The sequence below is a fragment of the Parus major genome, chromosome 7, assembly GCF_001522545.3.
Source record: "Parus major isolate Abel chromosome 7, Parus_major1.1, whole genome shotgun sequence".
Taxonomy (NCBI): Eukaryota; Metazoa; Chordata; class Aves; order Passeriformes; family Paridae; genus Parus; species Parus major.
In genome coordinates, this window is record NC_031776.1 from 774,106 (window position 1) to 797,699 (window position 23,594).

At 46.5% G+C, this 23,594-nt stretch overlaps 2 protein-coding genes across 2 annotated transcripts in view; one reads left to right on the forward strand and one right to left on the reverse strand.

Moving 5' to 3' along the window:
* Positions 1-23,594, reverse strand: part of TRPM8 (transient receptor potential cation channel subfamily M member 8) — a 688,444-nt gene that overhangs the window by 149,678 nt on the left and 515,172 nt on the right. The window lies entirely within an intron of this gene.
* Positions 15,512-23,594, forward strand: part of COL6A2 (collagen type VI alpha 2 chain) — a 25,314-nt gene continuing 17,231 nt past the window's right edge. The window contains exons 1-9 of the mRNA XM_015633978.3: positions 15,512-15,719; positions 19,763-19,900; positions 20,589-21,187; positions 21,632-21,652; positions 22,312-22,377; positions 22,784-22,837; positions 22,919-22,963; positions 23,156-23,182; positions 23,483-23,509. Of these exons, the coding sequence (XP_015489464.1) occupies positions 19,792-19,900; positions 20,589-21,187; positions 21,632-21,652; positions 22,312-22,377; positions 22,784-22,837; positions 22,919-22,963; positions 23,156-23,182; positions 23,483-23,509 (948 nt within the window). The 5' untranslated portion in view covers positions 15,512-15,719; positions 19,763-19,791. The remainder of the gene's footprint in view (positions 15,720-19,762; positions 19,901-20,588; positions 21,188-21,631; positions 21,653-22,311; positions 22,378-22,783; positions 22,838-22,918; positions 22,964-23,155; positions 23,183-23,482; positions 23,510-23,594) is intronic.

A 23,594-nucleotide genomic window follows, 5' to 3' on the forward strand; every position in this document is an offset into this window, starting at 1 on the left:
CTGTTTTACATCTGGATCAGTAGAATGCAGCTGGAATTATCCTCAAGCTTCCACCAGCCAGCAGCAAATAATTTTTGAAGCTGAAATCTGACCTGTTATCCTGGAAAATATGAGCATTAGAGAGCTCTAAGTCACAGAGGCAAGCCTGGGAGAGGCTTGACGAGGGGAAATAAATAGCATCCTTCTGCAGAATCAAGCTGAGGAGAAGAGACAGCCTGCCAGACCTCGTGGTGCCCACATCCCTCAGATGTGCCCTTCCTGGAACAGGTTGGATAGGGCTTGGAGCAACCTGGTCTAGTGGAAGGTGTCCCTGCTTATGTCACGAGGGGTTGGAACAAGATGAGCTTTAAGGTCCCTTCCAATCCAAACCTTGGAGCTAGTCCTTTCTCAGGACCATCCCTGAATCTGCTTCATTTTTTCCTTTCATTGAGGATGCTCACTGCTGTCTGCCAGGTCAAAAATCACTAGAAGTTGGTAGTTTCATTGCTAATCTCTCCTCGCCCTTTGCATGAGAGATGATGCTCTTTGATGTCCTTCCTGCTTTCCAGAAACAAGCTTTTCTAGTGTTAGGAGTGCGACGATTAATTCCTGGCACATTACTCTCAGGTGCTGGTGCACACCAGAAGGGGAATTCTGCCATGTCAGAAATGTCTCTCCTGCAGTCAGGCCGAACCAGACCAGCCCACCTGCATGACTCGTGCTGCAATCCAGGCATCTCAAGGCCAGCCCTGGCAGCCAGAGCCTTTGCCAGGGAGGGCAGCCAAGATTTCAAGACATGTCTGGCATGTAAAAATACATTTACATTCTATAGGAGCTCCCTTGTCCTCTGCTGCCGCTGCCCCGGGCCTGGCCTGAGGAAGTGGCAGGACAGGCCGCAGACAGTGTGGGCCTGAGCACACCATTTTGGAAGCAGGCTTCCCCTCATGGCACAGATCTGGTGTAATAAGACCCTGAAGATCCTTAAATGTGATTCTAAGGTTGCCCCCTTCAGTTTTTCTCTTTCTTTCCTTCTGTCCTCACAATCAAATACCATTCCCCTCAATTAGCATTTTACGTGGCTTAAGAGAAAGCAAGCAGGGCAGGAATCAGCAAGAATAACCTAGGTCCCCAGTTTTCAGTGCTCCAAAAGCAGGGGGGAAGGTGTATGTGCCAGAGCCTGGTTGCTGTTTAATTCCTGCCTTGGCTTTAGAAAGCAGTTCAAACCTTCATAAACATGGAAGTGCTTGTCTATAACTTCTGAAATCCCTGCAAATCCCTCTCTTACTCCTAAAGAGTCCAAACCCTCAGGACCCACATGTTTGCTCTTTCATCTGAGTCGTGCTTACTTCAGCATAAATGGGAAATCTGGCCTAGATTATTTTTTTTTTTATTTCTAATAGCACCACTGGTAGTAAAATTATCCCTGCACACAACATTATGTTTTGGTTAATGTGAGAGCTGAACACAGTTACACACAATATTTTCCATGGGGCTTGAAGTCCTTGAGATTTTTCAAGGCAGCTTATAAACCCAGCTTTTCTGAAGCAAGCCTGTCCCAGATAAATCCTGGGCCATGAGCTGCACATTGCAGTTTTTCCTGGCTCCAAGAGCCAGAAGCACTGGGCACGTACTGAACAGGACATAGCTGAGGGCGGCTGGATGAGCCCCATCTGGACTCCACAGCTCCTTTGAAAAGTGTGTCAAAAGGGGTCTGGCATGCAGGGGAAATGAGAACATGTGGCAGATTTCTGTGCTTGAAACCAGCCATCCCCACAGCAGCCCCGGATGTGCCTCAAGGCACAACAGGGTCCTGCTGAAGTGCCATTTACTGCTAGGCAGGAACTGGATGGCCCTGCACAGGTTACCCTCTGCAGCAGCCCTGGGCCTCACAGCTGCTTGGGTATGTTCAAAGAAGAGACTCTAACATGGGGAAGGGAAAGCTGACTGAGGAGCACCTGAAGTTACTTGGTTTGTTCAGCTGAAGAGGAGACTGAGGGGACACCTTGCTGGGATCCGCAGCTTCCTCATGAGGGCCAGTGGAGGGGCAACACCCATCTCTGTGATCAGTAACAGGACTGAGAGGACAGTTAGAGCTGAGGTTTAAGTTTAGAGGTTTAAATTGGATATCAGAAAAAGGTTCTTCCCTCAGAGGGTGCTGGGGCACTGCCCAGGCTCCCCAGGGAATGGTCATAGCCCCAAGGCTGACAGACCCCAGGGAGTGTTTGGACAACACTCTCAGGTACATGATGGGATTGTTGGGGTGTCTGTGCAGGGCCAGGCAGTGAACCCAATGAACCTTGTGGGTCTCTTCCAGTTCAGGATATTCTGTGGTTCTGTGACTCTGTGATTCTATCAAACACAAATTGAGCGATTCCTCTCCTGATTGTCACAAGGGGATTTGGGATTCCCTGTGAATTCAGGGTTCCTCATTTCACATTGTATGGTTTTTTGAAGGGCCTGGGAAGCCCCTTATTAATGTGGCAAGACATGACCAATAACCACTCTGATGGTAAATGCTCCATGACTGAATGGTGTGTCAGCCATGGCATAACCCAGGCATTGACACATCCCAGGACCTGTCTCACATATTTAAATGAGGTAGTTGACAAAGATATTTAAATAATAATTACAAAGAGTAATACTTTTTGCTTGTGACGTCTGGTAGGTTGTTAGGTAAAGACAAGAGCTGGAAAAATATTTTTGGGAGATATTTTGTTGGTGGGGTGCTGCAAAACAAAGAAATTAGCAGTTTGCCCAAGACCAAGACTGCAGGGAACATGGGAAGAGAACCTATCTCCTTTGATTCCTTTATGCAACAGATTCTGTAATAGCAGACCCAAAAAGTAAACGTGTCTGGAGTGAAATTGTCCAACTCTATCAGACAGGTCAGAGGGTGACAAACTGGTCCATACAAGTCACTAGTTGTAAAGGGGGCCCTGGAGGCTGTTTCAGAAGTGAATAGTTGCTTAGGATCCAAGAGTTCACACCACCCTTCCGCTCTTGCAGAGTGTTATGTATTAGGAAGAAATATTAGGAAAAAGTTCTTTACTCAGAGGATTGGGAGGCCATGGCACAGGGTACCTGGAGAAGCTGTGGCTGCCCCTGGATCCCTGGAGGTGTTCAGGGCTAGATGGAGCTTGGAGCAATCTGGGTTAGTAGATAAGGTGTCCCTGCCCATGGAAGGGAGAATGGGATGGACTTTAAAGTCCCTCCCAACCCAAACCATTCTGAGATTCTCTGATTCTATGATTTTTATGCTATTTTTCATAAGCTTGCATAATTGAATCAAAATGTGACCATTTTGTCCCGCTTGTTTTCAGTCCTATGACTTTGACAGCCAGATTAGAAGCACATGTTCACTGTGCAGTTGTGAAATCGAAACTGAAGTGCTCAGTTGACCCCCCAAACACTGTTTTTGTTGCATTAAAGTTAATGTCTGCTTGTTCAACACTAGGTAGGACACATGTGCTGCATCAGTAAAAATAGATTTTTATATTAATAATATATATTATTATATATTATAATTATAATATTATAATATATATTATATTTCATAATATTTTATCTATAATAGATTGCAGTGCACATTTTTTCCAGAAATTTTGCATCAAAATCCTCCAAAAAGACCCTTGAGTTCCATTAAAATGTTTGAAATGTAGTCTTAAATGTTAATCATTCAATGAATCAGAGCCTGATAGCTTTCACTGATACCTTAAGAGAAATTTAATAATCAAGTGATTTTAACAGGACCAGAGGCAACAGGTGTTAACTGAAACAAGGAAATTTCACCTGAACACTAGGAAACACTGGTTTTTTTTTTAGAGTAAGGGTGGTCAGACACTGGACCTGGTTGCTCAGAGATGTTATGTGCTCTCCATCTGTGGAGATGCTCAAAACCCTGGACACTGTTCTGGACATCCTGCTCTGGCTGACCCTGCTCGAGCCAGGGCTTTGGACTGGATGGTGACTGCAAGCCTTGACCATTTAGCTGTGACCCTGGTGGACCCCATGTCACCAGATGTAACAGAATCCCTGCAGAGTCCTGGCTTTGTCAGGGTTTCAGAGGGTTTCTCACTCTGCAGTCCCAAGGCACTACACAAGGCAAAGGAATATTATAGAGGGATGTTCTCCCCTCTTGAGTGCATCACTTTGACTCAGAAAGGACTTGGAAAGCGTGGATTAATCTTTATAAGTTTATAAATGGTTCCCAACTTCTTATCTCAAGGTAATCCTGCTGGATTTGGGACCACCCCTGCTTCAGAGCACCCCCAACTAGGCTTCAGGAGCTAGGTATCCCCTTGCTTATGATCTCCTGGTGTCTTTGTGTCTCTGGTCACCAAGCTGTATCTGGGATAGTGCGGGAGTGGCAGGATGCATCTGCATAGTTTTTGTCTGTGTGAAAGAGCAGCAGTTACTGAAAGTGCAGGATCTTGTGCCGACTTTGCTGCTTAGTCATCCTGCAATAACTGTGACTTGGCAGCTGGTCTGACCCCGTCCCTTACAAACGTTTCCATTTATGGCTGGGATTTTTCATTTCCCTTTGCCTCCAATGGCCACACAGCTGGAAAGCCTCCAAAAGGGAGAAGCCATGGGTTTACATCAGGAGAAGCCAGCTGTGTATACTCATACCTTACATTTGAAGCCTCTCTCACAGGAACATGCAACCCAGGATGCTCCAGGGATTCCTTAAGAGATCGTTTTGGCCAGAAGCGGGTGCTGTGCCCATCTGGTGACAGGAGCACAGATGTCATTGTGGTTGTCAATATTTTCCTTGCCCAGGGCTCAGATAAGCTGGAAGGAGAAAGCTGCAGCCATGTGACCTGGTTGTCCCTGCGCACAGCTGGGTGTTGTGCCTGGTCCTGCCAGGGACCCAAGAGAAGAGGTGGCCATGAGAGCAGATGCTGAAGACCTGAGGGCCTGTGCCCATCCTGAATAGCTCCCGAGTGCTCCTTGCTGGCCTCTGGGAAGAGAGGATCTGGTCACAGGGACTCAACATGTGGGATCCAGGTACCCCCCAGGCATTACAGATGTGCAAGTTTACGCTACAGTCTGCTCCAGCAAGGCAATGGGAAAAAGCATTCCTGGCTTATGAAGAGCTTTAGGGCAGATAAAGCAGATTCATGACCCAAGCTGGAAAAGGGATGTGCCTGCTGTGAGCTTACTACTTTGCCTAGAGTTGCAGCCTATGGGGGAACGGCACTGGGATGCTGCACCCCATCTTGTGACTTGTCTTGTGCCAATTCCCCATGTCCTGCCCACATGGAGAACATGTGTCAGTGGCCTGATAACAGCTGAGAAAAAAGCCCCAAATAATTTTCCTCACCCAGGGCACCAGATTGGAAAAATAATTTATCATTCATTTAAGGCCAGATTCCAGGAAGGCACTGAAAATCCTGTACTTGTTGCTCCTGCTCCATGTATTTTTGTGGAAATTTAGTGTATGAAAGAGGTGGATGCAGGTGGGGTGGGACCCCCCTCCCAGCCTTTCTTTTTTTACAAAAAGGGTGCTAAGATGGGAGCACTGACCTGACATGCTCCTTCAGGTAACCTCACCATGTCTGAAACCTCATTGTTTCCTTTCAAACCTTTGGCTGGGTTCTGGATATTCTGTAGAAATACAGGAATTCTGGAGAAATCTTCTGCAAACAGAGCATCAATTTTTCCAGCCAAAAAGGCCTAATCTCTGCCAGAGATGATTCCTCCACAATCAAAGCATTCAGCTCTTTTGAACAGGGAGTCACTGTGGGAAGAACAAATGTGGTGTTATTGCCGGGACCTGCTGTGGGAAATCCTGTCTACAGCTCTTGTTATGGCAAAGAATACAAGAAAAGAAGATCAAAGCCACTTAAAACCATCCCATCACAGTGTAGAATCCCTCACCCTCATCCCTAATAACCAAGTTATTTGTTATTGTTAACCTTTCCCAGAATCTTGAGTCCTACCCAGTCCTTTCTCCACCCAAACAGAGAGAAGAACAGGAGAGAAGCTCAGAAAGGACTGAGACTCCAAAGCACTCTCCCCAGATCAGAAGCGTCACTGGGGTGGGTCCTCTGCTGAGTGCTTTCCTGGCCTGGATCTGGGACCTTCACCTGTCAGGGATGGAAAGTCCAACTGGAGATTTAGGGGGTCCAAGGAGCTGCTTATGGGGCAGTAATGGGGAATCCTGGTTGAGAGGCAGCACTGAAACTGCCCCTGGGAGAAGAGAGTGACCCCACCACCACCTAGAGGGGAACCCCAACACTTAGTACAGGGAAATGGGGAGCTATGATGGAGATGGGACATTGGATTGGGCAGGCTGCAGCCCATGGCTCGTGAGAACAGGCTGCTGGGACACAGAGTGTCTTGTGCAGGGCAGAAAATCTTTTGGAGGGACAAGTGGAGGGATATGTGGAGCTGTAGGTCAATCCTGCTGTTCTGAGGACCAGCCCCATGGAGTAACAGGCCATGGAGACTGCAATAGGTGAATATTCAAGTGGTGAATGTGTTTTGGGATGTCTGCTCTGGACAGGGAGAGCAGGGAGGTTATTATAGGACCTCCACAGGGACACGAAGTGGAGATTGTCTCCTATGTGTGCTTAAACTTCTAATGACTTCTTAATTTTTGGTGTTTTGTAGGGTGAGAGAGTTATGTAGGGCAAGGGAGACTGATTCCAAATCAAACTGTCCATGAGGAAAGGTAGCACCTGTGGACCGTGTCTCTTAATAAATGATAATAACTTTGATTAATAACTTTGTCATGAAGGAATGATACAAACATATCCAAATGGCAGCTCTTAAACACATTTTCTCCTGAAATGTGGACTTTAGGCTGCATGAAAGCAACTCCCAGTTCTGGCAAAGGACCCTTAAGTCACATAATGCTGTTGAAACTGGGGCTGTGGCTGCTCATGGTTCATGTAGCTGCTCATGGCAGCTCTGAGGAAGCAAACCCAGGCCATAATCTTTTTCTGGTGTGCTACAGCCATAGATTTTCTTGGTGGCTGCAGCATATACCCCCAAAACTTCTGAGGGGCAAAGACCTAGCACCTTCTGTGCTCCTACACCTCTTCCAAAAGATTTCAAGAGCAAAACCCTGGGCTGAAGGCAAGCTTGCTGTTTGTTCCCAGAGGCAAAGCGGGACAGAGGCTTTGCCAAACCCAGCTGCTGTGTCCTGCTGCCAGTCCTCGATCGTCTTCCAAGGAGGGGTCTGTCCTCTGTGGTCTCTCAATGGGATCCATGTGTTCTTGATGAGAAGCCTGGAGAGCTTAATCATCCCTGGTCTGGGGTTTTCTATTAAGTACTCCTACAGCCTTCAATTATCCGGATTCCCCAGACGGGATGTGGGAAGCTGATTTCTCCACAGGGCCTCCAGTGGCTCCTGCAAGTCCTTCCTTCCCCATTCCCTGCTCCAGCATCCTTTCTCACTGTGCTTGTCCTCATGCTTCCTGAGGGTGGGGTCTGCTGGATGGTATCTCAGTCACAGACTCACCTTTTCTCTCTTAGTGTCTGACAGAGAGGTGCTGAGCAGATAGGCCGTGGGCTCTGGAGGCAGTGAGGTGTACAAACCTGGGCTGCTCTTGGGGATATTCACATTGGCCTGAGCTCATACAAATTCAGTTGTTAAACCTTGAGGCATCTCCTGTGAGCAGGTGAACCTGTCACAACCACTACCACAGTTTTAGGAGAGGCACAAATTATGTACTTCATGACTTCATGGCAGAACACATTTTTAATTCATTGCCTGTGGTTTTGCTGCTGTCTGAAGAGGCACTCAAGGTGGGTAATGTCCATCATCCTTAGAGTGATGCAGGGGAAATAATGTAAAATGAAACTCTGACTTCTATGCCCAGGAAGACAATTATTTAAAAAATGAGTAATGCATTATTTCTTGCTCATTTCTGTGTCTTTCTTTGCATTTTTATCTTTGTAGACAGAGGCTGCCAGAGCCTGGATGGAGAAGGGACAGAAGGGAGGGTGAAGAAACGTCCATAGAAGAACTGCAGGTAAAAAGAAGAAATCCAGGTAAAAGAAGGAATGTTTGTAAAAAAATTGTATGTAAAGGAAGTGTATGTAGAAGCCAGTGAGTACATGCCTGCACTTCCCCCTCCTCACTCTTCATTTTGTTTATCACACACTGAAGCTGGAAAATCTCAGGCCTCTTTGGATTGCAGATAAGCATTCCACTGGCAGCCATAAGGAAAGTGAGTATAAACATAAGATATTATTTACTGTGTGAGTGATCAAAATTATTTCATTTGACATTGGAAATTGAGCTCGCATTAATGCTCCAATTAAGTGCACAGACTTTCAGTTACCCTGGTAAAAGGGGATGTTCCGTCTCTGACAAAAATAATTTAACTTCCTTGTCTCCCTGATCTCTTGGCTTGATTTAAGGTATCATCAGAAAGGAATCCAAGGAAGGATGGACTATAGCTCTCCTAACTCACTCTGAAGAGTACTTGTTCTGTCTCAGGGGAATACCAATTTAATAATGAACCTTGTTTTGGGGTTGTTGTTGGGGGTTTTCTTTGTTGGGTTTCTTTTGTTGTTACTTTGTAGTAACACCTTTGAAAACAGCTCAGATAAGAATCTTTGTCTTAACACTGGTTACAAATCTAATTATATTACATTTCTAACATGCCTGAAACTCCTGTTCAAACTTTTATGACATTTGGTGCAAATACTGTTTTCCTTCCCAGCTTGCGTGATGGGAGAGGGAATTTTTTTATTGCTGTGTTATGTTTGGCCAGGAGGACAATTCATTATGGAATTCTAAATTTCTTTAACATAAGGAGAGCCACAAATGGGACAAGGGCCTTGTTTTTTGTTAGAGCGAGAATTCCAGCATGTGTGTAAGGGAAAAGGAGATGTTAAGTGTTGTGCCAAAAGCACAAGCAACACCCTGCTGTACGTGACCCGGGAGCTGAGCCAGAGGGCTGCACAGGATTCCCTGGATCCATATCAAATACGTGAGGAGCAGCAGCCATGGAGCAGTGGAAAAGCTCAGCAACCCCAAGAACAGCAGCTGGGAGGCTGCCCACCACCCTCCCCAAACAGGGATGTCTGGAGAGTGGGCAGCTTCCTGCAGCCTCCGCCTGAGTGGATGGAAGCAAGTCCTGAAGGGCTCAGCACATAAAGCCAGGCCAAGGAAGGAGACAAGTTGGGATTTTGCTTCCTGAGTGGATGGTTGAGGTGGACACAGATTTCAGGGGGTGTCACTCTAGTTCTGAGGCACCTCTGTGCATGTGCCTGTGGCATATACTGTTAGCAAGATGCAAATCAGCTGTAAAATTTTGGGGTTTCAAATATTTTGCAAATTATTATGATTGCAAATTTAACCTTGAAAACTTTGGCCCCATACTGAGGTCATGAAAGTTGTAACAATGGAATCCATTGCTCCAGGACTGCACTGGTCTTCCAGAGAAGAAGTTTGGGGGAATGGAAATGAGTACCAAACACAGCTCCCTACCAGTGCAGGAGCTCATTCCTGAGCCTCCCCCCACCTCCTGTGGGGACGTGAGGATTAAGGGTTTTCAAGAATCTCAGTTTAATGCTGTCTCTTGATGAACATCTTTAGTAGCAAGTTGCAACCTTGAAGTCACAGATTTTCTTTTAGGATCTGAATAACAGGCCCCTAAAGCCAGCGAAACTTCTCTCATTGATTTCAGTGTTAGGTTTTTTTTTCACATTTCCTTTCTAATTCCTCTTTACAAGTCACATTGAAATGGGAATTAGACATAATCTGCCTCAAGGATTCAGCTCCATACAAGGGCTAATGCTGGAAACATTCATTTATATCATATATAAATAGAATATCATGATTGCAGAGACAGTGCTGGACTTAAAGACACTATTAAGCATTTTGAATAAACCAGCTCAGTTACTGACTCCCAAGAAGGCCTTACCAGGCACCTCCTGAAGGAAGTCCCTGAAACCAGGGCCAGCCCCTCCCAGTGCAGCAGCCCACACCAATATACCCCCAGATTCAGAAAAAAGCACCTTTTTTTCCCTATCTGCTTCATTTCAGCCCCCTCTTTTCCCAGGATACGGCAAGAATTAATTCCTTTCCTTTCTATTTATACCCATTAGTCATTGCAAAAGTGTCCCCCATAGATTTATGGTTCAGTATAATGAGGATGTATTGAGGGAATATTATTCATGCAGTTAGTTGAAATCTAAAAGAGAAAGTCTATTTTATTTGTACTTTAGCCAGAGTAGTCATTTCATGGGGTGGGTGGTGGGGGGGGCGTTGTAGACTGCACCTCCAGGCTCCAGCAGATGTTTAGATATGAAGAAAAATGAAATTTCTTTCATAGGTCTGTATACGGTGTTAAGGACCGTGGGTGGGGTGGGATGGGATGTGACTAAGTTTAAAAAATGTACTTTTTTTTGGAACCATCACCAGTAAAAGCCTAGGGAGGAGGATGAGGTTTCCTCTATAAACTATGTGGGTTTTTTTTCCCTTAATTTCACAGAAACACCACTGCAAGTTTTTCCTTCTCGTTTCTCTGGTGACAAGAAAACAAAACAAATGCAGCTGGGTTGTTCTGCTCTGGCTGTATTGACACACACTGTGTGTTTTAACTCTTTTCCCTCCCTACCCAGTGCTGCAAAACTGCAGATGGCCTGAAATCTCCACAGACATATCTTGGAATTATCCAGCATGTGCTCCAGACCACAGAGGCATCAGCCATCTCTCTGAGGTTCTGCCCTGCCAGGGAGCTGGAATGCAGTTGCTTCACTATGCAAAGGTTCTTCTCCATGAGTCAACAAGTTTTGGGATTCAACCATCCTATGTGGCTGCCTGGAAAAAAAATGTGCTGCAAGAGAGAAAAGCATCAAAAAGCACAGATTGGGAAACTGGTAAAAGGGCAAGTATTCTGGGAGAAAGGGATTCAGGTTGTCCTTTCCCCAGTCTGTCTCTGTTCCCTGTCCTCCAATTTTTCATATAGAAAGAATCCCCTGAGCAGGAAGGGACCCACAGGGATTATCCAGTTCAGCTCCTGGCCCCACACAGGACACCCCAACAATCCCACCCTGTGCATCCCTGAGAATGTTGTCCAAATGCTTCTGAAGCTCTGGCAGCCTTTTGGTCGCTTCCCTGGGGAGCCTGGTGCCCCAGCACCCTCTGGGGAAGAACCTTTTCCTGATATCCAGCCTAAACCTAAATAATTTGCTTTTTGTGTTCATGTAATGATCTTGTGTTGGTGTTGCCCTAGCACTTCTGGGAGAACTTTGGGCACCCTTCCTTTCCCTGGCATTGAAATGCCTGAGATGGCTCTGCCACCCCATGATATCACTCCATGATAGTAAGCAGATCCAGAAACACTCCGGGACTTTGACCTTCCAGAAGGGATCAGCTCCAGAAGATGCTGAGCCACCATGGAAAAGCTGACTCTAGACAATAAGCTTGGGCTGAGGAACTAAAGGTACAGTATTTTGCAAGTTCATCTTTATGGCCATAATTACTCCAAAGATCCAAAAAAATAGTGCACCTAGTGCACAGGAGTGTCCCTGCTGTTTCTTCAAGCTGGTGTCCTTAAACCCATTCTGAGAAGGGAAATCATGAGCAGACAGGAGATAAATATTGGAGCAAAAGTCTACACACTAGTGGGGTCTAACCAACCATTTCGGGAAGATTGTTAGAACTCATGAAGAATCAGGCTTTCTCACCATGGTATCTGCACCTGGGACATCTTCATCCCCTAAGGATCTTGAGCTCTAGTAAAAAAACACAAGGCTACAGATATAGGCCTGTGCCTGACAGAGCTTCAAAAGTGCTGTAGGTTGGGAAAACCTTGGGACTGTTGAAAATTAAATTCTAGAAACTCCAAACAGTCCTTCCTTACGTATTAGCAAGCAACAATTTGCAAGCACACAAAAGCTGTGTATAAAAACTGGGTGCTAAGTAAATAAGAGCTGCAAGAGACTGAAAAGTTAACACTGGGATATTAAAATAGGAAAAAGCATGCAAAGCCTCAGGTAGTACTTGTGTCTTCATGAGTACTCCCTAAACATCCTGGAGCAGCTGGCTTTACTGGCCTAAATTCCAGGAAATGCTGCTAAAATATGGCATCAAATGAATATTTGCTTTTTTCTTCAGAAAGATTCCCCTTTGTGCCTCATCTTGCCACAACTTGAGAATGTCAGGCTCAGTGAGAGCTGTTGTTCCCATGCATAAACCGGGTTAATCCAGAAAAATAAGTTTATGTTCTTTTCTTATATATATATATGCACATGTGTATGTGTGTGTGTATATATATATATATATATATATATATATATATATGTTCCTCTAATAGATCTCTTCTCCTGAACAAGATCTTCCAGAGATGCCTTGGAGTCAGCCAAGTCCGTTTTGGCAGGATGGTCCAGCACAGGGGATGTTATAGTAGGATTCTGCTGAAGATGACCTGATGAAGAAGACATGGATGAAGTGTACTTCAGGCTCTTGGAGAAGTCCTTAGAGCCACAGGGTGGGAATAAGCACCACAAGAGGTTTGTGAAATTGTTTGAAGGCAGGTTCCTGATGGAGCTGCTGAATGAATCAACCAGGAGAGATGATCTTTTGAACCCACTACACAAACACAGGGAAGAACTGGCTGAAAATGAAAGGGTTGGAGGCAGCCCTGTCTGCAGGGACTGGGGCACTTCAGGGGGTGAGAGAAGTCAGCAAGGAAGAGCAGAATTACAGCCCTGAGCCTCAGAGGAGCAGGGAATTGCCTGTTGGGGTGCAGGAATTCAAACACTCTGTACGAATTGAGCTTGGAAGTCACAACCTTGGAATTGTCCAAGGCCAGGCTGGACAACGCTTGGAGTGACCTGATCTAATGGAAAGTGTCCCTGGCCAAGGCCAGAGTGGAACTGGGTGGGCTTTAAAGTCCCTTCCAGCCCAAAGCATTGATTGGTTCTGTGAATAGGAATCAAGAATTTCCAAGAATGGCAACTATAAAAGAATGTAAAATCCATCCTTCTGCTTGTCATCAGTGAAAATGCTGAGAATATCAACTGCATGCTTACAAAGAATTGAAAACCAGCATCCATTGTTGTCAGTAAGCATTTAACAATCTTGGCCTCATTTTTTGGTTCTCTGCTTACAGTTAGAAAACAAGACCCTTGGAGTCTGCAGTATAACATCAGAATGGCATGAAGGGTGGTTGTTATCACAGACAAACACAAAGGCACTACAGTAGCTGCTTTCCAGAGAAGCTATAAAGCTGTTTCACATGTACACACATGGTTTAAAACCAAGAGTTCACATTTTATTGAGGGTTACAAGTCAGATGTAAAAAAAAAAAAAAAAAAAAGAGCAGATACACAGTTTATAAAGGAACAACTAAACAAACCATAAAACACATTTCAGTTTACAAGGGGATGTAAATGTAATAGTAGCCATCTGTGCCTTACTTCCAATTCTATAGAGTTGTAGAGGAAAGCAGATAAACAAGTCTTGTCTTTCTTTCTACCCTTCATCTTCCTACATTTCCTCTCCCTCCATTTTAAATGTAATGGAATACTCAGTATCTGTTCAGTACAATGTGTTCTGTGTAATAATAATTTGCAGGTCAGATAGAATCACAGAATCATTAAGACTGGAAAAGAACCCCGAGATCACCAAGTCAAACATAGACAGTGAGTAACTAATCCATATCCATGTACATTCTCTGCAAAATATCTTTCCATGAAATCTCCAGTTCCTCTGAAAGGAGAAAGAAAGAAATGAAATTTATTTTAGGATTAGGAAAAGGAGCTAAAGAGAGTACATTTGCCTTCAGAGCTTCCTATGTCCTCAGCCCATTCTTAAGAAAAAAACCCTCAATGACAGTAAACTAGCTCAGGCCTTTAACATCAGTTCTAAAAGAAGATGTAAAATACTCCCCAAAAAACAAAACAACAAAACAAAAAAACAACTAACCAAACAAAAACCCACAAAAAAAAAAAAAAAAGGCAGCAGGATGTTTTGAGGTTATTTTGTTCCATTTTCTACCACTTCAGTGTGCATGTGTGTCAGACTTCCCCAACACATGACAGGAACTTGCCAGGTGTACCCATCTGTGACAGTGGTGTGAAGATGACAATATTCCTACAAATGTCATGCAAATACATATCTAGGCAGGGAGAAACACCAAGATTGCCTTTTTTATGAAGGGAAAGTGTACAGCAAGGAGCTGTGCTGTAAAATATATAAGAATCCTTTCAGGAACAAGACATTTTGTCATGTCAAGCTGCAAGGAAAAGTTTTGATTTAACATGAGAAAGTTCAAGAAGCACACACAGAAAGTTAAATGTAGGTCTTTTGCTTAAGAAACTGCAGAGAAAAGACACGACAGTCTGGGAAGAGGGAGAGTGAGATGTGAAGGTGTAAGTTTGTGCTCTGCTCCTTTCCACTCACCAGCACTGCAAGGGACAGATGTGTTGTCCAGTTGTTTATGGTAAGGTTTCTTGCTGGAGAAACAGTTTCTGCAGGGGCAGGTTCACCTAGAAACAGCTGCATTGAATGGATTAGAAGTATCATGGATGGGTACCCATGGACATTACAGAGCTTGGACACAGCAGGCAAAAAAATGGCTGGGATTGAAGCATGTTCATTGGATTACTGGCAGGTGGATGGTTTGCATCTCAGATGCTGTCTGGTAAATCACTGTCAGCAAAATCTGGACCCCTCCTCTCCACTAAAGATACTCCAGAGTATCCCAACCCATTCAGAGCTGCAGGAGAGTTCCTGGAAAGCAATAGCCTCACAAAATCCTTCTTTTGCTCTTCAAAACAAAATTATAGCTCAAGGATCAACAGGCAGTGTTCCTGAAAGTCACTGCTGTTCTCCATATTTTTTGTTGGGACATTTGCCCCTATTTTTCATTTAGAAGAACTAAAAATAGCTCATGAATTTAAAAATAATTTTAAAAATACTACAGTAACAAAGCACTTGAGCTCAAGGAGGGTTTGGATAATGCTTTCAGGCACATGGTGTGATTTTTGATGCTGTTCTGTGCAGGGCCAGGAGCTGGACTCCATGATCCTTGTGACGCCCTTCCAACTCAGGATACTCCATGATTCCATGATTCTACAAACCCAGAAATTAATTAATAGAAACGATTTGGCTGATTCTGAGCGAGAGTTGGATATTTGCAAGGGCAATGATTCCATGATTCTGTGCAAACTGCTCTTTATTGAAATGTTCTTTTTTTCATTTGTTCCACTCAGGACACGTTACTAGGATGGAAAGAGGAGCAGGACGGCAGGGGGGAAGAAGGAGAAAGATTATTTGATGGTATAAATAAAGATGTGGGGCAGCAATGCCAACCCTGAAAAGGGGCCTCTCATCATGGAAAAATGAGACTTCTTCCAGCTCGCGTCAAACAAAGATGCCTTCAGCTCCAGAGGGGACAACTTCGCCCCAGCCCAGCCCAGCCCGAGCCGCGTCGGAGCGGAGGGGAGGGGACCCTGCCAGGACTCGGTAGACCCACAGTGACTCTGCGTGGATGTTCGGAGCTACTGCAAACGCGACTCTGCCCGATTTTGGAGGAGGAGGAGGAACTCAAAGGGCAGTTCCAGACGGCTGGGGAATAGCGGGACTGGGCTGGAGACGCCTCCGCTGCTCCTCCCGCTCTCTCATCTCGCACATCCCAGCACCCAGAGCCCGGAGCCACCGTCCAGCCGGGGATGCGGGAGCCTTCCTGACACCGGCCACTCCATCAAGTCCTGTCTCCTCACGCTGCAGACGGATCTGGGGGAAAAGTTTTGATGACCTTATTTTCCAGGTAGGCAGACTTTTTCACTCCGAGTACAAGGGGTTCTGTGGCTACTTACTGATGCGGCTCTAGCTAGGAAGAACAGAAATCCCTCTGAAATTTCAGCCTGTGTATGCTCCTGCTTACCGGCTTTACAGCAAAGTGTCTATTTCACGTTTAGATAGTACCTGCTGTAAGAGAATATGATTTTTTCCTTTACTTTCAGCTCTTGGCTAGTTTGGGCGTTTTCCCAAAGTTTTGTTTTTTTCCAGGTGTAAGTAGGGTGGGCCACAAACTTCCAGGGCCACAGGTCTAGAAAATCCCTCAGTGGAGAGGATGGATTTGTTGAACCAGTCTTCCCTGAGGTAACTGAGCTGAGTTCAGGAGCTACAGTGAAATGGTAGCAGCAGGGCAAAGAACTGCTCTGCCACATGATTCCCCCTTGATTTCTGGGATTTCAGAAGATACAATTTAGACTCACCTGTGGTCCTTGTCTCCTATTTATGCTAAATTACATCAGCACAAGCTCCTCTATTTTGGGAGGTGGCAGGTCATTTAGGAATGCCTGTGAATTTGTTGCACTTGGTGGCAGGGGTTTGCTCCCCCGAGCCTTCCTGCATCCTGGGCTTTCCCTAGCTGAAATCCCAGGATAATTACATTGGGAGACTTGGAGAAGATCTGGAATCCCTGTAGCTGAAACCTCTCCCCTGGGTGCTCTGCCCAGGGATTAATATTACAAGGCACGTTTGGGTAGTGGCTGCAACCACCACTGAAATTCCCTCCTCATGCAGCGTGCAATCCATAAGCACACAAACGAGAAGGAAGAGGAGGTGCATTTATAAGAGCTTTGTTCCAAATGGGACATATTTTTCTTTTCTAGTTTCATTATCAAACGCTTGAATGGACAAAATGCTGCATGCACAAGTGACTGACACCACAGGCACTGCCTACTGGGCATGGCCATGGAAAATGCTGGGGCTGAGCAGCAGGAAAGCTTCAAACTTTATTCTGCATATTTTAGCACAGCCAGCATAACTCTCCTTTCTTGAGAGTAATGCAATTTGTGTGCCTTTAATTTTATGTGGCTTTAGATAAGTTCCTTGAAAGCAGTGTTAGCTTAGAGAGCAGGGCATCTCAATCTTTGCAAATTTGGGAAACAGTTTGTTCAGTTACAATGGGTGTTCTGGTGTTGGAGGAGACATACACAGTGCACCAGGGGGAACTTCAGGAATATCAATGTGTGGGATAAGGCAGACCATGACTCTATCTGTCCAGGTGCATGAGCTGACATTTCTACGGCATTGAGATCTGCTCTAAGTGATAATCAGACGTGAGAGCAGAAATAACCAGACAGAATTTGCACATTTGAACAACTGCAATTAAATTGTTTGCCATAATATCACTTTTGGTTCAGTTGCTTGTGCTGGGAAGAGAAGCAAGGAGAGAACTTAGGTCCTCCTGCAAGGCCACTCTTTTTGCAGGGCTCTGTCTAGGTAAGTCCATATATTTTTCGGTTATGTGTGTAACAGCCAGATTACCTGAGATCTCCGTGTGGGAGCAGCAAAGACTATGCATTTTTCTGCACCTGAGGTAGGAGCACAGACCCTCATTCAGGGAGAATAGTGCAAAATAGTGCCCCCCAGAAATTCCCTGTTGTTTTTCCCTTGTGTGAATCTCATGGAGAAAGAGGTGATACACTCTTAAATACAAATACTGAGAGAAGGCCTCACAGGAACAAAGGTCTTTCTCTGGCAGAGATATAAGTGTCAAGGAAGAACAGGATGGGCAGACCCAAGTGTTCAGGCATTATGAGTCAGCTTCCAATTTGCTCTTTGCATTAGTTTTTTGAACTGTTTGTGTTCAAAAATTGCCTACAACATGCAGAAAACAGTTAAATCTGAAGTACTGGTGAAATCTGAGGTTTCCAGCGCAGTATCTTGCAGCGGCAGGTGGGACTTTAAGTCAAATGTTATGGGGTTTGCAACATCATCACATCAGCTGGTGGTGCTCTGAGGATGACAAAATGGGCAGCATTGCCCACCCCAGCCTTGGAGGCCCCTGAGGTGGGGACTGGAGCTCCCAGAAGCGCCCCCACCATGTGTCCGGGGGTCAATACCAGGCGGGATGCTGGGAGAGCGGGAGACTGACATTGCTCGGGGTACAGAGTGGGATAGAGGAGACAGTGCAAGAGGACCCCAGGGAAGTGAGTTGAGTCTTGTGTTTTCAGGAATCGCTTTCCTGCCTTGCTGTTCTGTCAATGGAGTATCCAAGGCCGTGGTGCTTCACTGACCCAGTCCCAGGCGCCAAGAGCTGTGGGCAGGAGCCATCCTGTGCCAGAGCTGGTCCGGGTTGCCCATGCAGGCCAACTGCTCTGCTTTACAGTGCCTTCCCACCCACACACACAGAGGGAAAGAAGGAGGGAGAGAGGGAGGTGGTTAAACTCAGGATGCAATGATGAGTCAGACACTTGGCCAAAGCCCTGAGTGCTCCCAGCGTCTCCAAAAGTTAATGTCTCCATCTTCCTCAGCTAAAGGCATGCTCTAAAATGGTGCTGAAGGCTCAAAGCTGTTGTGTCCTAGAAAAGATGAGGATCTCCTGCAGCCCTGTTTTATAAAGGGCAAACAAAACAAGGAAAGCCTGCAGTAGACTTAGAGGGGTGAAATCTTGATCTTAATTAAAGCACTCCTTTAGCATGAAAGTGTTTTATCCTGACCATACCACTTTTATTCTCTGCAGCACAATGGAAGTTGAGCCACACTGACTTGTGCAGGGACTTCATAGAATCATAGAATGGTTGGGTCAGAAGGGACCTGAAAGAACATTCCATCCCACTCCCTGCCATGGGCAGGGGCACCTTACACTAGACCAGATTTCCCCAAGCCCCAGTGTCCATCTGGGTCTTGGACACTTCCAGGGATCCAAGGGCAGTCACAGCTTCTGTAGGCAACCTGTGCCAGGGCCACCCCACCCTCACAGGAAACAGTTTCCTCCCAATTCACTACATAACCCTGCCCTCTGGCAATGGGAAGCCATTTGTCCTATCACTGTCCATCCTTGTCCTGTCACTCCAGGTTCTTGTCCAAAGTCCCTCTTCAGCTCTTCTGTTGCCCCTTTTGGTACTGGCAGGTGCTGTAAAGCCACCCCAGACCCTTTTCTTTTCTAGGCTGAGCAATCTCAATTCTTTCATAAGCACAAGCTCTAGTGAGGAGGAAGGCTGTCATTGTTGTAGGGTCTCAGCAGCACTGACACCAACTTTTCCAGCATAGAGCAGTTTGCAGAAGCCTGTGGTACAGTGCAGCTGGCACTGTAAACTGGGACAAGGTATTTCCTACCAGGCATGAGCTGGGGCACCACATCGAGAGAGGTCTCAAGGAATGCCAAGGAGGGCTGAGTTGTGTGTATTCTTCAGTAGTGCTGTTCCTGCGGCAGCAACTCAGCTGCACTGCTCACTTGCCCTCCCCCTGCATTGCCAGTGACACCAAAGGCATGCTCAGTGTCCCTTCAAGCCTTGGACTCTTCCAAAAGTTACCCCAAAAAAAACATTGAATAAAGAAGCTCTCTTTTTGGACTGGATTTAGGTCTTGTTTTCGTAACAGACATCCCATATGCCCCTTTATTGTTAGTGGTGGGTTGGGCACCATGCAGAGAAGCATCTCTGGGCTACCACAGGGCTATGTTGGTTGGTTCTGCGGTCCTCTAGACACAAAGGTTCATCTCCCCTTCCTCCACATTCCATGCTGCTGACAAGTGTTGCTTGAGTGTTGCCTGAGAATATCTTTTCAAATCCTGTGTTCCTTTGAACACTTCTATACATTGCTAAGAACTATGCAGACTAGATTTCTAACTTTTCTGCTGCTTTAAGTTGTCGTAACACTACATGAAATAAACTCCCACGTGCACCTGGAGGCCTGGTGATGGGTTGAGCACTTCAAAGGTGTGCATTTCTTCAAGGGGTTTTCTATTTGTCCTTTCACTCCATGGGTATACAAGGAACATTGGCTGGCATTATGTCATACCAACAGAGTCAGGTGACTGTGTATCATGTTTAACATGTAACTTGTGATTTTCCACAGACATCTGATTATCCTGAGGGGCTGCTGAGATGTTCCAACAAGCCTTGTTTCCCACTCTTCTTTGTGTGGCTCTAGTTCCTCTCCATGCTGCTCAGCTTGATGTGGATGTTGGAGATGTCAGTCCTACCTCTTGTGCAGGTATTAACCAAATAATTTGGGTCATCTTTGCGGGCAGCAGTTTTAACAAAAACATTGATCAGTTGTAGAACCTGCTTGTCAGGGACTGACAGTGGGACATTCAACCTCCCCAGGCCCTTTGCACTCCTGTGGTAACAACCCATCTGTGGGGAGCACCATCCTCCACCCAAACTCACATTTCCAGGTTTGCTTTGGCGTGCAGAGAGATAGAGATGGAAGAGCTGGGATCTGCCAGTGGTGGTCTCTCCCAGCAGGTGCAGTAACAAACACCAGTCGGTCTCTAGCACTCAGCTCTCTAACTGATGCCAGAAAATTATTCACTTTAAATCTGATGTTTTCCTCACTTTTCAGTTACAATGCAGAGGTGATTCATGGTTCCAGCCTGACTCTTACCAAAAAAAGCAAGGTTTTCAAGATAGATTCAGTACAAAGCAGTGCTGGATTAATGGTGGACACAATGATCTTAGAGATCTTTTCCAACCTTAATTATTCGGTAATTCTATAGCAGATCTTAGGAGTTAGAAGTCCTGGTCACTGGGGAACCATCTGACCCAAACAGAAGTGTCACTTCTAGAGCTAGGTGGGACTTGTGCTTCTTCTGGCAACACACTTGGTCTGAGTGTCCTGGGGACAGCGAAGGTGGTGCATGAAGTGCTCTGATATTGTCTGAATAAATGTCCCCATGCAGAAAAGAGGAACTGCCCCATCAATGTCTACTTCATCATTGACACCTCGGAGAGCGTGGCTCTGCAGACTGTGCCCATCCAGAGCCTTGTGGACCAAATAAAGCGATTCATCCCCATGTTCATTGATAAACTGGAGAGTGAGCTCTACCAGAACCGAGTCTACATCACCTGGCAGTTTGGTGGGCTCCATTACTCAGACGTGGTAGAAATTTACAGCCCTTTGACAAGCAGCAAAGACATTTACCTGCCCAGGCTGTCTGCCATCAAGTACCTGGGCCGGGGCACCTTCACGGACTGTGCGATTTCCAACATGACCCAGCAGATCCAGACCCAGATGGCTAACGGCGTGAACTTCGCAGTGGTCATCACTGACGGCCACGTGACAGGCAGCCCCTGTGGGGGGATGAAGATGCAGGCTGAGAGGGCACGAGACATGGGCATCAAGCTGTTTGCAGTGGCCCCCAGCGAGAAGGTGTACGAGCAGGGCCTGCGGGAGATTGCCAACCTGCCACATGAGCTCTATCGCAACAACTACGCGATCACCCAGAGAGATACCCTGGAGATCGACATCAACACCATTGACAGGATCATTCAGGCTATGGTAGGTGCAGGGAGGGGAGTGGGGGGCATAAGAGGAACAGGTGCTTTCCCGTCTGTTGGGTTTGGGATATAACCTCTAGTAGGGAAGGTGGAGCCTTTTTCTGGTATTTAGCTGGGGCCCTTTGGTTTGTGCCTCCATTTCCCAGCAAGTCTGGGCAGGCTGCCACCCTAGTCCTGGCTCTTGCTGAAGACCAAGCCATACCCCAGCCTGCTCCCTGGGTAATGTGGCCACACTGAGATAGTGCTCACCATCAGTGTGGTCTTTCAGACCCCAGCTGTGAGATGCTGTTAATCAGGGGCTCTCCCGAGGGCATCTTTACAGCCAGGGGACCTTTACCACTTCCTCTCCCTTACCATCACACACCCTTCCAAGGGTGGGCTCCTGTCTCCCCCGTGGAACTGAGCACTTTAACTGATCTTCTTCCTCCTGTTCTCTCATTTGCAGAAACACGAAGCCTACGGGGAGGTGAGTGAGCAGCATCTTCATGCCTTTGCCACACGACACAGGTTTAAGCTGCCCTAGTTAGAGAAGACCAGCTCACACCCCAGAACAGCATGGACCTGCATGGGATGGGTCCCTTCTCACCTATGGATCAGGGCAGAGTCTGGGGACACATTCCCTTATCCAAGGGTTATAATGGCACCCTGAACTCACTCCCTGCCTCCCCCTCACCTTCATGGGTTCTGGTCTATGGAACAGACTAACTTCATCACCTTGGAGGGACATTCCCTAAGTGCTGCCCTGGCTGAAGCTTCTGCCCTGCTGGTACTGCAGGGGCAGGGCTTGGCACACAGAGGGAGGATTATGCAGGGGATACACCAAAGAACATGCCAGTCGCATGATGACCACAGATGCCCACAAGCCCCCACCACTTCTGACACTTGGCAGTTTTGTTCTTTCATTCTGGGCCCAGAGCCAAGCTATAATGAACATGCTCATGGCAACTTTCCACTCTTAATTTATGGGCAGCACTTCTCTGTGTGCTTGTTGCTGCCTCAGCCCTGACTCAATAGGTTTTAGCCCTGAGTTCATGGGGAGAGGCATGTGCAGAGCCATGGGTGCAGAGCTGAGCTGAGTTGAGGATGCACACTGTCAGTACCTCAGTTTAATTTCTTGTATTTCAGTGCTACAAGATGAGCTGCCTGGAGATTGCAGGTCCACCTGGTCCCAAGGGATACCGAGGGCAGAAGGTAAGTTACTCTAAGCTGTGAGAAAAACAATAATGCTTCTGCCTGCCACTACCATTGCAGGATGCCCTAGACCTCACCTCACCTCAGCTGCCTTCTCAGGTAGCACCCAGGTGGGACATACCCCCCAACATCTGTCTTGGCCCTGGGAGACACAGCCAGCACTGGTTTGCCCATGTCTGTGCCAAGGCTGATGCACTGCCTGCAGTGCAGAGAGACACCTGGGCACCTGAGGACACCAGGACTGAGGCAGCAGTTGTTGCTGAGTTCTGCACTCTCAGAGCAGAGCTCACACATGCACAGGGTGTCCCACTCTCCTGCTCCAGCTGTGTGCTCTGATCTCCCAGAAACTGCCACTTTCTCAGTCAGCACCAAGCCTGGACTTATGCTGGGTTTTTCCTTTCTTTAGGGTGCAAAGGGGAACATGGGTGAGCCAGGTTCCCCTGGGCTGAAGGGACGACAGGTGAGTTGTGGAAAATCCTTCCCTCTGTCTGCTACATCTCTGATGACCTCAAGCTAACTCTCCCTGCCTTCCTCCCTGAAGGGCGACCCAGGTATTGAAGGTCCAATCGGATACCCTGGTCCCAAGGTAAGAATCCCATAGCCGATGGCTGAGCTCCTTGCATTCCCTGATTTTTGATAAAGCAAGGGGAGCTTTGCTTCTCCCTCTCACCTGCCCATTTCCCACCCCAGACCTCTACCCTCAACTCCTGCTGATTGCCCAGGCACTAACACAGCGATTTTGTTTTTTGTTTGTTTGTATTTTTATTCCTTTGTCCAGGGTGTCCCAGGGCTGAAAGGAGAGAAGGTGAGAAAGAAGAGATGGAATGGCTGGCTGAGCACTTGGCAGGGGCCACACTCCTTTCTGATGAGAAGAGGAGGGATTAGCTGTGATGGGGAAGGATAACAACCCTATTAACATGTAATTGTGGACCTGGGGAGGAATTTCCAAGGGCATTGCAAAGCCTGTCTCCTCCTTCAGGCTTTGATCACCGTCTGGTGAAGAGAAAATGGGTTCAGGATGTAAATGAAGGGCGAGAGAGAGGCAAGAGTGAGGTGGGATTGAGATGCAGGCAGTGTCTGATTTACTGTCCTTTTCTTTTCCCAGGGAGAAATTGGATCTGATGGACGGAGGGTAAGAAAGAACATTCTCTAACTTGCACGTTGTTTCAGCTCCCAAACCCTTGGACTGTGTGTTAATATATCCTTCTTCTTTTTCC